The sequence below is a fragment of the Argopecten irradians genome, chromosome 2 (genome assembly GCF_041381155.1).
Source record: "Argopecten irradians isolate NY chromosome 2, Ai_NY, whole genome shotgun sequence".
In the NCBI taxonomy this organism is placed as follows: domain Eukaryota; kingdom Metazoa; phylum Mollusca; class Bivalvia; order Pectinida; family Pectinidae; genus Argopecten; species Argopecten irradians.
In genome coordinates this window covers 24,636,473-24,652,955 of record NC_091135.1, presented here as the reverse complement: position 1 = coordinate 24,652,955, position 16,483 = coordinate 24,636,473, and the positions used below count along the sequence as shown (strand labels likewise).

General features: G+C 34.4%; 2 protein-coding genes across 2 annotated transcripts; both read right to left on the bottom strand.

Annotated features, from left to right (window-relative positions):
• Positions 1-25: 25 nt before the first annotated feature.
• LOC138316532 (uncharacterized) lies at positions 26-2,640 on the bottom strand. The gene is made up of 7 exons (XM_069258217.1): positions 2,613-2,640; positions 2,160-2,261; positions 1,777-1,878; positions 1,007-1,111; positions 599-831; positions 352-463; positions 26-81 (listed from the first exon to the last, which is right to left on the bottom strand). Exons 1-7 carry the CDS (start codon positions 2,638-2,640, stop codon positions 26-28), a joined length of 738 nt encoding a protein of 245 aa, XP_069114318.1.
• Positions 2,641-6,511: 3,871 nt separating this feature from the next.
• On the bottom strand, positions 6,512-10,389 carry LOC138316531 (multiple epidermal growth factor-like domains protein 10). Its single transcript, XM_069258216.1, has 8 exons — positions 9,907-10,389; positions 9,618-9,719; positions 9,100-9,204; positions 8,752-8,984; positions 7,970-8,075; positions 7,655-7,759; positions 6,936-7,040; positions 6,512-6,633 (listed from the first exon to the last, which is right to left on the bottom strand). Exons 1-8 carry the CDS (start codon positions 10,037-10,039, stop codon positions 6,512-6,514), a joined length of 1,011 nt encoding a protein of 336 aa, XP_069114317.1. The 5' UTR covers positions 10,040-10,389.
• Positions 10,390-16,483: the final 6,094 nt, after the last annotated feature.

Below are 16,483 nucleotides of genomic sequence, written 5' to 3'. Positions count from 1 at the left end.
TCACATAACTTTCAATGATTAAGTTTTAATTTCGTCTCTGTATAAAACAGAAGAAATCTGGCTCCGATGTGTCGTTTCGGTCTACTGAGACAATCATGTGTCGTCATATGTAGATTATGACGTCAGAACTACGTGTGATGTTATAATAGTTTTACGCTTTATAAAAAGGAAAAACGTCAGTGGATGAAAATCACATTCTCAATCAATTTAAATATATTCCTAAAAATGAAAGCTTAATTATAACACAAAACTGGAAATTACTTTAAAATATCTTTAAAACGTTTCTTGTGGGCCTTATATATAATGTACAACCGATAACAATACACACAAATTTATGTAAATTCAACTTACTGTCGTCGTTGTGTATAGTGACGATTGTAGTGGATAAACTTCCCACTACGCCGAAAAGTGTAGGATTTGTTTGCGTAAGCGTTAACTTGAATTTTTCATCGAGTTCAAAAATCTATGAAACAGACGAAAAAAACACGCATGATCCTCTTAACGTTAAAATATCTTTCTTAAATACAGAGGTTTGGGACAAAATGGCATATTTGAGTCATGGTGGCTGAACGGCTAATGTTGAAAAAGAGTGTTTTACCTTATCGACTCTAATGTAGATGATGAAAGACACTGAAGTGACACCCGGAGCAAAGTACACATTGCCCACATTGTTGAGGTAATCGGGGCCGTATTTTGCAGATATATCTGTAGCTACCCATGTGACAGTCACTCCTCCAAATTTGGATCCAATCCTGTTTACTGTTACCGATACAGAACCAGTGTCTTCGTTTACGCTGTAACTAGGCGTGGCAAATACAAAAGTAGCTGGTCCTGGAATTACAATATCAAAACAAATTAATACCGAATACTTGCATCATATCAATTTTAACATTTCGGTGTTTTCGACTCTTTACATGACTGACTGTGCAGTATTAAATCCAATATCGGTTTTTATTTTAAATGTTTTGACAGCATCAATACTTCAAGAGAAAATGGTAATACTTACTTTGACATCCAACCTTTGGATCACCATGGAATCCTTTCAAACATTCACAAGTCTGGGATGGAATATCACAGCGAGCATTAGCCTTACATAGGTTGTTACATGGTGCTGTAAAATACAACAAGATTTGTTTAGTTGATTCATCAACCTCCCGTGTATGACGCGTGCAGCGTGAAATTGTTTTGGGAGGCTGTTGTATATTCGTGTGGTTTCTTCTCATACAGAGCAACTTTTGTCCTTCTTAAACTTCTATATTACTGAAGTATGCTACAAAAGACACCAAACAACACATCTTACCTGGTCACATTTTACCGACAATGGACGAACCAGTCGTCCTACTCCCTGTATGCCAACAGTGAAGCGGTGTCAAGGGGAGACGTTAGGAAGAACATTGTTAGTAAAGAAGAAGATACAAGAAGAGATCCTAAATTAACTGACCTTTGTGAAAATGACGTCATCAAGTATCTTATTTCTTATTAATACATTTTCGACACTGTAAAATGTATCAAAGAAATATAGACAGTAGACTTATGGTTTTATCGTATTTTAGTTTAACAATTCAAAAGCGAATTGGACATTAGTGACATTTTTGACCGTCCCTATCCCATCCTTACGTGTTTTTTGAAAGGGATCCGTCCCAAACTGCTAAGTAATCCCGAATTATTATAACTGATAGTTTTCAATACAGTTCCAAGTTAGGAAATATAGCTAAATATGCCTATCTTTGGCCGTTTAAAAAGTCATTTTATGGTATGATTATGTATAACACTTACGTGTACAGCCGACATATGGGTTACCATAGAATCCTTTGTTACAGCAACATCTGTCGTCAGACCCACAAAAAGCATTTTGTTTACAGGCATCACGGCAAGGTTCTGTAATTTAAACAAGAAATTTGATGAGGAAATCAACAATTACTACCAGATTTCGTAGGAAGACTACGTTTTAAAAAAAATAGTTTTTAATGTTAACCAGACGTCGCAAGACGGTAAAGATATTTGTTTATAAATCATTTTATAGTACAAGTCTCACTCGATACAATACATATACAAGTTTACCTATGTTAAATATGATAGTATAAAACCAAAATAGTTCTTTACTAGATAGGGATCTTATGCTTGTAAGGTATCAAGACATTTTCTTATTAGAAACTTACTGTAACAGGCCACATATCCAAGCCCCTTGTATCCTGGTTTACATTTACAAGTGTTATCCTTATCACAGTATGCATTAGCACAGCATCGACCATTACATGGACCTATAAATACAAATTTCATAATGAGATCTTCAATCGCGCGGACATATAACCTAAACTTAATTACATTTACCATCTTATAAATCTATCAAAATATTGTCTTGATTACATGTAATATTACATGGACCTATAACACAAATGTCTTAATCACATCTACCATCATATAGACGTACAACACAAACGTCTTAATTACATCTAGCATCATATGGACTATACCATAACGTCTTAATTACATCTGGCATCATATGGACCTATACCATAACGTCTTAATTAGAAGTAGCATCATATGGACTATACCATAACGTCTTAATTAGAACTAGCATCATATGGACTATACCATAGCGTCTTAGTTACATCTGGCATCTGTTACATCTGGCATCATATGGACCTATACCATAACGTCTTAATTAGAACTAGCATCATATGGATCTATACCATAGCGTCTTAGTTACATCTGACATCATATGGACCTATACCATAACGTCTTAGTTACATCTGACATCATATGGACCTATACCATAACGTCTTAGTTACATCTGACATCATATGGACCTATACCATAACGTCTTAGTTACATCTGGCATCATATGGACCTATACCATAGCGTCTTAGTTACATCTGGCATCATATGGACCTATACCATAACGTCTTAGTTACATCTGGCATCATATAATTATCTCTGAAAGGCATGTTGTTCTTCAAGTTTATTTTACGCTATTTTTGTGAAGGGTCAACATTTGCTGTTCAATTAAGTCAGTTCCTCCCACTTATGATCGACTTTTATTGAATAATTACGTCACTTTCAAATGACGATTTTATTGCATAAAATAAATAAAAAGTCGTGTGAGTCTAAATGTAGGATTGGATTTAGCTTTTATGTTTACTATGTTTGTATGAGGCAATTCCTCTAAGAACATATTCAATATGGGACGCGTTATTCTTAGAGGAATTGCTCTATACAAGTATGGTTAACATAAAAGCGAAATCCAATCCCTATGTGGATGTCATATTTAATTGTTGACGTCAAAAACTCCAGGCCGCCGAAACAACTGTATACTGTTAAATGAACGCCTTCGTTATATATACAACTACGTAAAACTGCAGCTCCAACTTTCAAGTTAAATATACCATTGCGTAAACAGCGTAAAATAAAGTGATTATCTTAATTGCTAAACAAATTATTATCTGTACTTGAACTAAATCATAATACGTACGAACGCATGCTCTATAAGTAGCATCCCAGTTATAGCCGTCATCACAAACACACTTCCTTATTTTCTCATCACAGCTTGAGTAACGGGGGCATGGTCTTCCACATGGATCTATAACAGATATTTTCGAAGTGATCCATGGATATAAACACAACATAATTCAACGTATAAATATCTATCAAACTGTGATGGTGCTCTATGATTCAAATCTCTTCAACAGTACGTAACGGAGTAAACAAACAAACCGTCATTGTCAAGGATGTTGATCTTTGCTGTCACGGAGGATCCCAGCACACCTCCTGCACTGACGTATTTCAGGACGACGGTGAAGAACTCTGTGGTTTCATAAACCTGAGAAGTAAATAGGATAGTCTTAATGCGGAATCTATGGTTTTTGATACAAAAGTTCAAATTAACGATTAGCGGGAAGACAAGAAACAAAAGAAAGATGGATCTTTTCTCTACTTTTTAAACTTTTTCAAACATACTACATATAAAATTTGAGACAGATCGCTTCATTACCTTTTGAGAAATAGCGGTAACAAACTTCAACTATCAAAATCCAAGATGACTCCTTGGCGGCCATCTTGTTGATCAATCGGTCTCAAATTACAATATATGCACAACTAGGGCCCTAGGGGAACCTACATGTGAAATTTGAGAAAGATCCATTCAATACTTTCTGAGAAATAGCGATAACAAACTTTGAATATAAAAATCCAAGATGGCTGCCTGGCAGCAATTTTGTTGACCGATCGGTCCCAAATCACAATATGCACAACTAGGGCCCTAGGGGAACCTACATATGAATTTTGAGACAGATCCCTTCAGTACTTTTTGAGAAATAGCGATAACAAACTTTGAATAACAAAATCCAAGATGGCTGCCTGGCGGCCATTTTGTTAACCGATCGGTCCCAAAATGCAATATGCACAACTAGGGTCCCTAGGGGAACCTACATATGAAATTTGAGACAGATCCCTTCAGTACTATCTGAGAAATAGCCATAACAAACTTTAACTATCGACGGACGACGGACCACGGACCACGGACCACGGACGCAGGGCGATTTGAATAGCTCACCATCTGATGATGGTGGGCTAAAAATACTTAATATATTTGGAAATTGGATAAAAAAGACTTGCTTATCATGAAAGGACAGTATCTGGAGTTGACCTCAATATAGCAGGGGGTCATTACAGGTATTCGCATATATTTTCTTGATTTCAATTTTCTGAAGAAAATATTTTGTTTTATGTATATGCATATGTGTTTTATTGATATCAAACTTTCAGGGAAGATCATTTCCTTGGTGAACCAAATAGGTATTTTTCAACTAACCGAGTCGTCGATAATGTAAACGTTGACGGTCTTAGTAGTTTCTCCGCTAGCAAAGTAAATTGTCCCTGCTGTATTTCCGTAATCCAATCCTTGTTTGGCAGTTCCATCTTGCGTTTGCCAATAAACAGTGACGGCCGGGAAGCTGAATCCAGCTCTGGTTACAGAAACCTGTACTACTCCAACATCTTCCTTTGCAGTGTACACAGTTTTGGTAAACGTTAATGATCCAGGCTCTGCAGATGATATCAATAGATAAATAAACACACATATTGATGGTTTGTTGATACTCAACGAATTATATTCAATTTGACGTGCAACAGCATGATATTATAGGCGATGCATTATACAGGAGTGACTGTATAACAATATACTTACTTTGACAACCCTTCAGTGGATTACCAAAGAAACCATCTTTACAGTAGCATTTGTGGGCGTAGATATCACAGCGAGCGTTGTCTTTACATAGACCATGGCATGGCACTATCAAAAACAATAAAGATATAGACAAAGATGTTTCCTTTTGTTTTAGTCTCAAACTGCAAAAATACGAATTTCGCTTCATCTCGTACGAATAATCACGGTTTAAGTCTAATAATATAAATTGGGTTTTGGATTTTTTAGAAGTTGTCTTATCCAGACCTTTCTGTGATCGTCTATTTCAATGTTAAAGTTAATGTTACATGGTGATGATTTTTTAGTGCGAGTGTACTAGTACTATTATTTTCCTTGTCGGGTGTAGAGTCTGTGTACATCCGCTATGCGCAGATTCCAACTGCGCACGCGATACCGGAAGTCAGTGTCTTCTAGCGTTTGATAGATTTCGCCATGATTTAGTGACAACAAAATTTCAAAAACATATATTAAGATATACTTGTCAGCGATAATCTACTATAAATTAACAACAGTGACATTACACAGTGCTAAACGCATTTGTTTTGTGTAAACTTCAAGCGTCGTATCATACAAACTCTTGCATCGGTCATGATATTCTATGCATCTGATCGACATTTTTCACATCATCCTAGGCCTAGGTGTACGTTGCACTATAGCTTACTAAACCCTGTGACCACAGACCGCATTTCCTGCAGTTCTAATTAATATTTATGAAATTACATAGCTTTGCGTGAGAGAAACAGAATAAAAACACACATTATAAAATATCAGTTTGAGTGTCTGAGCTCTAGATCTAATGTATCCCAGAAAGGCGTTCAAGCATGACACAGGTAAGTTACCACGTGCACAGAGACTGGACGGTGTTCTAGCGGACGACTATTTCGAACAACGAAACAAGTTTATCGTATCAATATCAATATGATAATAAACACACTTTTATGTAACAAAGAACTTCAAAGTAACTTCACATTCAAAGTTCTGATGAAGTTAAGGAAAGTATTTATTACAATGCACCAAGGGCGTAAACCATCTCCTTGCAATAGTACCCAGGATAATGAGCGAAAGAGCTACGTACACCTGGTGCAGAGAATGATATTTCATAGCGGAAATTAAGGTTAGGAAGTATTTAGCGAGAGCACTTAATGTCTAACAGGCATATCTCTAATTTAAAAAAAAAATTCCATCACATTTCCATGCCGCAGTGATAGGCTTCCATAATTACAATATTTATAAATAATTTGATTTTGTGATGTTGTCATCAATTGTATATTCACCATTATTTTTCAGCCTTAATTCTGGAGTATAATATTAGGATTCTTTATACTCACAGTAGCATCCCTTGTATGGGTTGCCGTAGTATCCTTGTTCACAATAACACTTGTTATCCTTTCCACACAAAGCATAGCTTCCGCAGGCATCATTACATGGTTCTAAAAAAGAATATATTAATAGCAACGGCAGCGTAAATCTGATGTTTCAGTTCCAAGGCTATACTACCCTGGTATCAAACTTAACTAACCTATTTACCGATCGCCAGGTGTAATATAGCCAGGTGGATTCGTGCCCGCAAACGCACGTGTTTCTGTTCAATATCAGAGCGAACATCGTTTAACACACAATACAAAATACAAAGGCACGTGCGGTTTGATTGACAACAGGCGGTCCGTCAATTAGATAACTTAGCGAAACATTTTAAAGTTCTCGGACCATATTATTCTGTAATAGAACTTACTGAAACACTTCACAGTTCCTATGCCCCAATATCCTGGGTTACATTTACATCGGTTGTCTCGTGCATCACAGTAAGCATTGGCGCAACACAGTCCTTTACAGGGCACTGAAAAGACAAGTACGAGTAAATGAAGTACCGTATTGACATCATCTTATTATGGTTGGTTTTATCGAACAACTTAACAACACTGAAAGTATTAACTGCGATAAAACTATAAACTTCATTTAAATCGCTCCCGAAGTAAGTTATACGTTTGATAAAAGTCAATTTCAATGCCTCGGATGTAAACTAACGAGATATTTACGAGTGTGATAAAACGTTACAAAATAAGCGTAATAATTTGGATAACGCTTTTAAAAAAAATTCTGTAACTGTTCCTTCATTAATTGCGGTTTTCATCTACACAATGTATAGAATAACATGTATTATTATCTCCACAAATAACATACATATGTATATGTAGAGTTTGTGATGCTATCACACGTCCATATAACCTAAATTCAACAACCTGTAAACGTAAGTATACGTTTTCTACTGGACAACCATTGTACTACAATGATTCTCGTCCATTCTTTGACAATGTTTTGTATTCATTTCTCATAACACTCGGAAAACTAGCTCAAAGTTGAAATAAAACATATTCCTTATTTTAAAATACTTAACATTTATTTAACAACCATAATATACGATATGAGAAGAAAACGTATATAATAACCTACATTCACATCCTCCATAATAGGTCTTGATGTAGCCCTTAATGCAGACACACTTCTGAGATGGAGGGTCACACTTGGAATACTGGGGACATGGGCCGCCACACGGAGCTGTTAGTAGGAAACAAGTATTAATCAGGATATTGAGGTTGAAATAAAAAACGAAAAAAGTCAAATAATGATAATTTTTATCAGAACACTTAAATTTCAATATTGTTAATATTTCTTGCATTGATATGCTTATCCCATGTGACAATCTCTCAATTCATCAGGGTTATTGAAATATAACGATTATACATTATTTGAAAGATATGTCCTTACCATCATTATCCTCAATTGAGACAACTGTGGTAATAAGCTGACCAAATACGGCACCAGGCTCAATAAATGTCAGTGACAAAGAGAAGGTTTCGATCTTTTCATACATCTGTTAATACAAAAATTAATAAACAGCTTTACAATATTTGTCTGTAAGAATCAGAGATATATGTATTTAACAATGATTCATTGTGTGAAAATGTATTGATTTTAAAAAATTATAAAAAATAAACGTTGATTATAGAATTGGTTTAAGTACCGTTATATACCGTTACCGACACATGCATTAAAATCGTATTCTTGTTTGTGTTGTAAATGATATGTAATAAATGTGATATCGCTATAATGTTTCTTTTCGTGTATTTTGATCTTTTTTTTAAGTTTTAGTATTTAGTGAGCCACCAGGTGTACGATTGCTGTTGTACACTAGTTCTTACTCTTCCGGAGTTGTTGCTTTGAGCCATTTCCGTTTTAAAGTGCATCCATACAAACATGTATGTTTAGCACGTGATAAAACATTGGACACAAACCTCTATCATGCACATGCTCACGACAATGCTATTTTAGTATTATTAATATCGCTTAATATTGACAGACGTATCTTGTTGGAGTGGTAATGCAGGATTTATGAGTTAAGAAAGTATTTGAAGAATCAGAAAGAGTTCGATATTTTTGATATAAGATGTAAACATATTTGTATTAGGTTATTAATATTCCGTCGTAATGATGTTATCAGAAAATGTACATTACACATATACAATATACAACAGCGAATGAAATCTCACCATATCGTTTGTGATAGGGATAATGATTTCCACTGACGTTACTCCAGTGCCAAAGTAGATTTTGCCTTGACTACCGATATAATCACTTCCTTGTTTAGCTGTTACATCATGGCTTGTCCAGGTGACATGGACACCGGCGTAAGTTGATCCAGTTCTGATCACCTTGATGACAACAACTCCAACATTTTCGATTACAGAGTATTCAGGTTTCTCGAACTGAATGATTCCAGGCTCTGTTAAAGAAAAGGTTAAGTATGGCTAGATAGTTTATTATGAAATATCAAGAAAAAAAATGTATTTTCTGAAATTGCAAATTGATCCTATGTATAAAAATAGATTAATGCTTACTTTCACATATTTTGTATGGGTTTCCGAAGAATCCTTCATTGCAAACACATTTCTGAGTCGGGATATCGCATTTGGCATTAGTTTTGCAAAGTCCATGACAGGCCGCTGTTCAATAAACAATGAAACAATTTCTAATTAAGAAAAAACTTACACTATAATTAGAAATAATCTGTCTTTCCGTTGAAAATTATCAGTTTTCGGGACAATCGCGCTTACTTTATAACAAGAGTTAATGTGAAAGGCAGAAAAACGAAGCAAGGACATACTAATTTATATCATCAACCTTCGAATTGGATTAGAACTAAGGTTTCTATGTGTGGTAACTTTTATATCCGCGTCTTTATATAGTACAGATAGCAGAGTAAGAATTTCGTTAGAAAATTACATCTACCTCTCTGATTACAATGAAGTTCACTTAAGATGTTTGCATGGGAACGGTGTATATAAGGGCTTCCATACAACATTTTATATCGATTTTCTTACTTACAGATATAAGTACAAAATATTATTATACTTACGGTAACAACCAAAGTACGGGTTTCCATAGAATCCGTCGTTACAGTAACAAGTATTGTGCTTTCCGCAATAGGAATTCGTTCCGCACAAGTCCTTGCATGGTTCTGTAGAAAAGTAATCTTATGTTTGAGGAGGTCGGTATATCGTTAACAACATTCAAAAGACTTAAATATTCTAATTGTTATGATCACCTGACTTGTAAGAAGTATTTAGCACCATCAAAATATAACAGCGAAAAGTTATGGTTGATAATGATTGCATTAAGTTCAAATATTTTATATTTCCGCTTACTGTAACAGTTGACTGTCGGTACTCCATAATATCCCTTGTTACAGTAGCATTTGTTGTCCTCTTCATTGCAATAGGCATTAGCACAACAAAGTCCTCCACATGGTTCTGAAATGAAATAACCGATGTCGCACATGTTAAAATTTTTGTTTTTCTTTTCTTTTTTTGGACTATTTCACATACAAATGTCTTTTAAATATGATTATAACATATCCGCCATCACACATATCACAGATAAAGTAATGAAAACCATATCATCCGTTTTAGGAGGGTCCTTTGTTAAATATATATATTTTTTTTCCATTTATATTTTAATAACATTATAGACCAAAAGCGTTTAAAGACACCCCACCGCCGACAGCATTAACAGTACTCATCATTTGAACAAAATAGATGTTTATTCGTGAACATATGTGTATAGTTCACCCAAAAATATACATGAAATAATTATTTTGCATTTGGTGCATGCACAATCAGTATTTCATTCCATATAGGAAATAGTGTCATGTTGTATTTTCGGGACGCAATTAATTATTCTTAATATTTTCATCTTTAAGTTAAAGATGCTCCACCATCGCTGACAAATGGTATTTTTTCACTATAAAAACAGGAGCAGACGATTAATATTTTACTTCAGTTACAAAATTTAATTTCTTTACACTTTTATCTTCATTGAAAAGGTCGAGCTTCTAATTTTACTTCAAGCTAAAAATATGAAAAAGTATTTATTGCATCCGAAAAAAATCCCGTGGCACTATATCCTATATGGAATGCAGTACTGATTACGCATGCACCAAAGGCGAAATAAATTATTTTATATTATTTTTATTTATTGGTTTTAATAAGGCATATATATACACGATAAGATACCAATAATTGATCAAATGATGAATATCATTTATGCTCTGTCGGCGGGGAGCATCTTTAAATAAAAACCTCAAACTTTTCAATGATGGTAATGGTGTAAATAGAGTAACTTTTATTATTGAAGAAAAACACTGAAGCATTTGCTCCCGGTTTTTTTTATAGCAAACAAAATTCATTTGAATTACAATATTATCTTTATAAGAAAAGCCGACTTACTTCCACACCCGCCGTGATAAGGATCGAGAACGTATCCATCATCACAGACACAAGTTTGTTTCGGGATGTCACAGTGGGAATAAGGTCCGCAAGGCTTTCCACAGGGTTCTGGGAAATACATAAAGGGCCAATGAGCAGGAGAGAAACTAAACTAGAAAAGAAACTAGTCAAGCAAATTTAAAAGGCAAATTCTATTCTTATTTTTCATTTATGTTATCCAGTAAAATTACAATTAATAATAAGATAATAATATGCTACATAAACAAGGTCAATAATCTTTTATCCTGTGTTATTATTACTCGGTTTGTATACCTACCGTCGTCATCTGTGATTGTAATAGTAGCTTCAAGTGGACCACCTACTGCCAGGACTCCTCCACCAACAACTGACACTAGTTTTACTACAAACTTTTCAGTCTGCTCATAGATCTGTTAAAAGATTAGGTATACATCATCTCAAATTGAAAACCATTCAGCCAACAACAAAACGTTGATGCAACGAATACTACACACATAATTCAACTCATCAAAATAATAGTCAGACAGTCGGTATATCAAAATTGTGTAGAAGAATCGCTTTACCTTGTTCCCTATGATGTTGAACGTGATGTATTTGGTAGTCGCTCCGCTTTCGAATACAACTACCCCTTTTTCAGGAGAGTAATCGGATCCAAATTGAGCAGTAATATCTTTAGTCACGAACCCAACAGCTATCTTGCCCAAACTGACACCGACCCTCACTACCTCCACTTGTAATTGACCAACATTTTCTGATACAACGTAGGACGTTTTCACGAGTTTCACAATGCTTGGTTCTGAAATAGAACACGAAATTTGTCATGTGATTATTGGTATCAATTAGTAAGTTAATTCATTCACGTAATGCGTACAAATGTGCAGTAAAACATCCATTCAAGCATTATGTTAGATATATAACTATTTAATTTGCAAAGCTTTTCTTTTTCGTACCATGCAATAAGAAAAAGTGTTTGATGTTTTAAATACGCGGACCTCCATACAATGACTTCACTCCATCCTAAATGATGCGGCCGACCCCCCGAATTCTGAATAATAAACATGTTGAGGAGATTGTTTACTTACTGTAACACTTGACAGATCCGTCTCCCACGAGCCCCTTGTCACATACACATTTATTGGTCTCTTTCTCACAGAAGGCGCCGTCAACACATTTTCCATAGCATGGGACTATAATCGTGAAAATATGAAGATTCAAAGTGATATAAACTTATATAAACTCATTTATTTTGCTTGTGTTTTCTTTGCAATCAGTACCACATTCCATATAGGCATATATCTTGTTTCCGGGATGGAATTAATTATTTTACATACTTTTAAACTGAAGTGAAATAAGAAACTTTTTAATAAAGTTACTGGTAATTGTGTAATGTAAGTAGATTTTGTTACTGAAAAAATACTATCTCGTCTGTTCCTTTAATGAATACAACTGCCCATTCTTAGGCGGTGTAGTATCTTTAATACAAAATAAGCCGACTAGAGGCAATATATATGCTAAGTTTTATTGCAAACAGAAAAAAAATAAGAAAAAATGTTTTGTTGACAGGTTTTACTTACGGTAACAGCCTTTATAAGGATCACCGATGAATTCCTTTTTGCAGTAACATTTAAAAATCTTAAGGTCACAATAGGTATTGCGTCCACATTTATCCCAGCATGGCTCTGAATAGAAGAATGTTATTGTCGGCAATGGCATAGGTTTTAGGGAAATGTTTGGAAATCAACTGCAACAGACCTTCGATTTTTCATAAATGTTTAATAAGAATTCATTGTTGTCATTACCTAGAAACAAATATACAATGCGTCTTTTATTTATGATATGTTAATCATTGTTTCATACGTATATTTACGTTTGCTGATTGGAATTAGTCAGTTAAGTCTGCCTTATGATGGAACTATTTTAACAGGACAAATCATGAATGATGATACTACTACTCTTAGTGATAGTTACAATCCTCTTCTTACCAACACATGGATGAGTACTATCGCCGTGGTAGTCAGGTTTACACACACATCGTCCGCTTATATATACAGAGTTTTCACAACATTTCTTTTCTGGTGCAACGTAGCCCGGTGCTGGCGCAGGCGCAGCGTAGTCCCCAGATGTTGAAGGAGCTGCGTAATCCGCGGATGGTTGAGGAGCTGCGTAGTCGCCACCTTAAGGTAATATAAATCCCAGTAAAGTAAACTATGTATAAATAATTTCTTTCTAAATAAAATGTAAACAGAACATGACATAGCGTTTAAATGAATGTTCGATATTGATTAATCTTATTTTACACCGCTGTTAGACCTTTGAACTTTATTTGATTTGGTCTATATTTACGTCCTATTAATAGCCAGGGTCATTTAGGGACGGCGCCTGTAGATATGATATCAAAAAACCTGTTTATTTATTGACGCTTTCTGGTCTGTATCTGGTGGGTGAAGGTAATTTCCTCATGGCTGCTGCTTTCTCAATTCTTTATTATTATACTTTTTGAAAAACAAAATTACTATCTATAATCTCATTAATAATATATCATATATTGTCATGACTTATGAAACATATACTTTCAATTGCTTTCAAATACTCTTTCGTGTCATTTGTATATAAACATTTTGTTACCAGGGAGAGATCTTACATAGGCACTGCCTGTTGTTCGATCCTATTTAAACTTGTTTGAAATAAAATTTTGTTGAAATTGACGCTTTGCTATTTTGACTGTTGAAATAGATGCATACTTTTTCTAATAATTATTCCGTTTTTCATTCAATAGATTTCAAAGGATTAGCAGATGCCATTTTTCAATCTGAATCTAAATTAAACACGAGCCCTAATTACTCTGTATATAGTCTTTTTTTAGCAACCACCAAGCAAAGTCTATGTCCCACATACTATTTTAGAGATTCATTGGAAATACATGTTATTCTAATAGTATTGATACATGTGCAATATACATGAGGTATACCAATTGCTGAAATTCAAGAAAAATGGCATAATAACAAACAGTATACTTACTCGATATTGTGATGGCGGAAAACGCGCATATGATGAAGGTGATCCGCATGTTTGGTAGTTGGTGCAGCATCTCGACCAAAGATTCAATGCAACGCAAATGTCCGTATGTCATCGTCCTTTTATACAAAAATTTTCTCCAGTAATTGTCTATTGTAACATATGGTTAAAGATTACACTCCCCTTCGTGGTTGATACATATTATGTGCATGGGTCATTTTAATAAACAGCATGTTAAAACCCCTAATCGTCTCAATTTTGTACCGAAAACAAACAATATCGTAGATGTACTCAGTACGATGAGACAGGTGTTGGGCGTATTTCGCAAAGTTAGCAGAATCGCCCGCATTTGAACCCAACGCATATCATGTGTATTCACAGGTATATATTGATTGATTTCATATCGTCTTAATAAAATTTAATGTCGTCTGAAGAAAAACCTCACAAAATAATCATCTCTTGGACATAACGATTCATGAAATATTAATTAGTGATCCAGAATGAAATAAAATAATATATAATGTCAATTCGTTTGGATGTATGACCTTACTCACTATCATATATCATTTTAAACATAGCAAGTACTGGGACGTCTCAACACTTTACCAGAGGTGGAGCATACATTATATTATAATCATTTCGGTGATGCAAGGAGACCACTCGTGAACTATTATTTCATTTTTATGGATAGTATTATCGATTATAGTGTCTCTGGTGGTTCTATCGAAGGATAACGTTGAGTAGGTCTTTGATATTTGCATTGGACCATGAATCGACCTTAATATCTACAGTCTTTATTATTTTATAACTCAATATGTACCAGATTAATGTTTATAATGGTGTATTTTTGTGATGTTATCAAATTGAAATTTAATGATATCAATCTGCGTCCGGCAGGCTTTTGAAAAAGCCATGTTGGAAGGTCTTCAAGCTAATGTATCAATAGAAATACGAATATTTAATTCCGTATACCGTATACGCATATATCTGTAATTTTCTTTGTACGAAATTACAAATTGTTTCAATTCAGTATTGATAAAACTTCAAAGTGGAAATCAGATTGATTTTATTCGTTTGAATAGTATGACAACACATTCTGACTCAATTCGTAACACGACAGGATAGTAATCGTATTTGTTACGCGTCGTCGAGTTCCAATCGCAGACTACGTCATGTACGTGTGACGAACAGAACATTTATGTAACTTTGCGATCACTTGGGTTGTATTTTGATCACTCAACAAAACAACAACACATGAATCCACGGATATTCGTGGTAACTTTATATCGCATATTCAAGCCTAATTACATTCATTGTATCGGCATTTTGAAAGCAGTATCATAGACACCCTATGAATATCGAATCGTGTGTTGATATTTTAGTTTTCCCAAAGGAGTGGTGAACGTTTCTGTTTGCTCCGTTTCTTATCCTTCTTCTGCTTTTTCCGCCGCGACTTTGTCTGACCATTTTCTCGAAAATTATTAATCGGATCGTCATGAAATTTCGCGTGGATTTTCTGGTTACCTGCAGATGTGTCGACCGGTTTCATTTTTTCCGATCAGCATCCAAGATGGCCGCCTCAGCCTTTTTATTGTTCAAAATTGAACTGCTGATAGATATTTAACTACTGGTCTGATTTGCTTGGAATCAGTTTCATTATATAGTTTTAATCAGATTCTAAATTTTTAAAATAAAAGACTATAATTATGCAAAAATAAATACATTAATAAATAAATATAAAAATTCTACCTTGCATTCAGCAGGGATCCATTTTAGATTGACTTTTATTTTTGTTGTGTTATAAATGATATTGTTTCAAGTATTACAATACTTTATCAAATGAATGATCCTAAGATAATCTTCACCACAGTTGCAATTTTGTAAATAAAAGACAAATTTTTGTCAACATGTAGATTGAATCATATTTTAAATGTATAATTATGAAAAAATACATACATATTTTTGTGACCGATTCAAATTGCGATCCCGGATCTTCTGGAGTTCCTCAGGGAGCGGTTTGAGGTCCTATGACATTGTTTCCATTGATATGACATTATTGCATATAATAAATTATATATAAAATGAATTCTGAGATGGTCCTGACCACAGCTACCATTAAAAAAATAAAATAAATTTAAAAAAAACTCTTTTCCAATTTCACTGACTTTAACTAAAAATTGCCTCAGCTGCCATCTTAGTTGGTCTGATTATCTTTATTTTTATATTTAATTTCTGGACATGTAAAGTCGGATCCCAATGAAACTTTGAGAGTTTTTGTAACGGTAGTGGTATTTAATGACAGAGGCAAATACCGAGGTCTCAAGCACAACTGACACAAAGACACTACAAACTGACCAACACACATTTACCACCAAAACTAACTAGCTGACGAACAGGACATGGTACAGCATATCCTTATTTTTGTTTTTATTATTTTTCTTGCTTTTATTCAGAACATAATATT

Bases quoted from the DNA above. Each gene is read 5' to 3' on its own strand.
- LOC138316532 (XM_069258217.1), bottom strand. From the start codon at position 2,640: ATGATGCCAGATGTAACAGATGCCAGAT. The intron at 464-598 runs GTAAAACACTCT...TCTGTTTCATAG, and splicing joins TCTACATTAGAGTCGATAAG to ATTTTTGAACTCGATGAAAA. The intron at 82-351 runs GTAAGTTGAATT...TTGTCTCAGTAG, and splicing joins CACTATACACAACGACGACA to ACCGAAACGACACATCGGAG.
- LOC138316531 (XM_069258216.1), bottom strand. From the start codon at position 10,039: ATGTGCGACATCGGTTATTTCATTTCAGAACCATGTGGAGGACTTTGT. The intron at 9,720-9,906 runs GTAAGCGGAAAT...ACTTTTCTACAG, and splicing joins ACCGACAGTCAACTGTTACA to AACCATGCAAGGACTTGTGC. The intron at 8,076-8,751 runs GTGAGATTTCAT...TTGTATTAACAG, and splicing joins TCCCTATCACAAACGATATG to ATGTATGAAAAGATCGAAAC.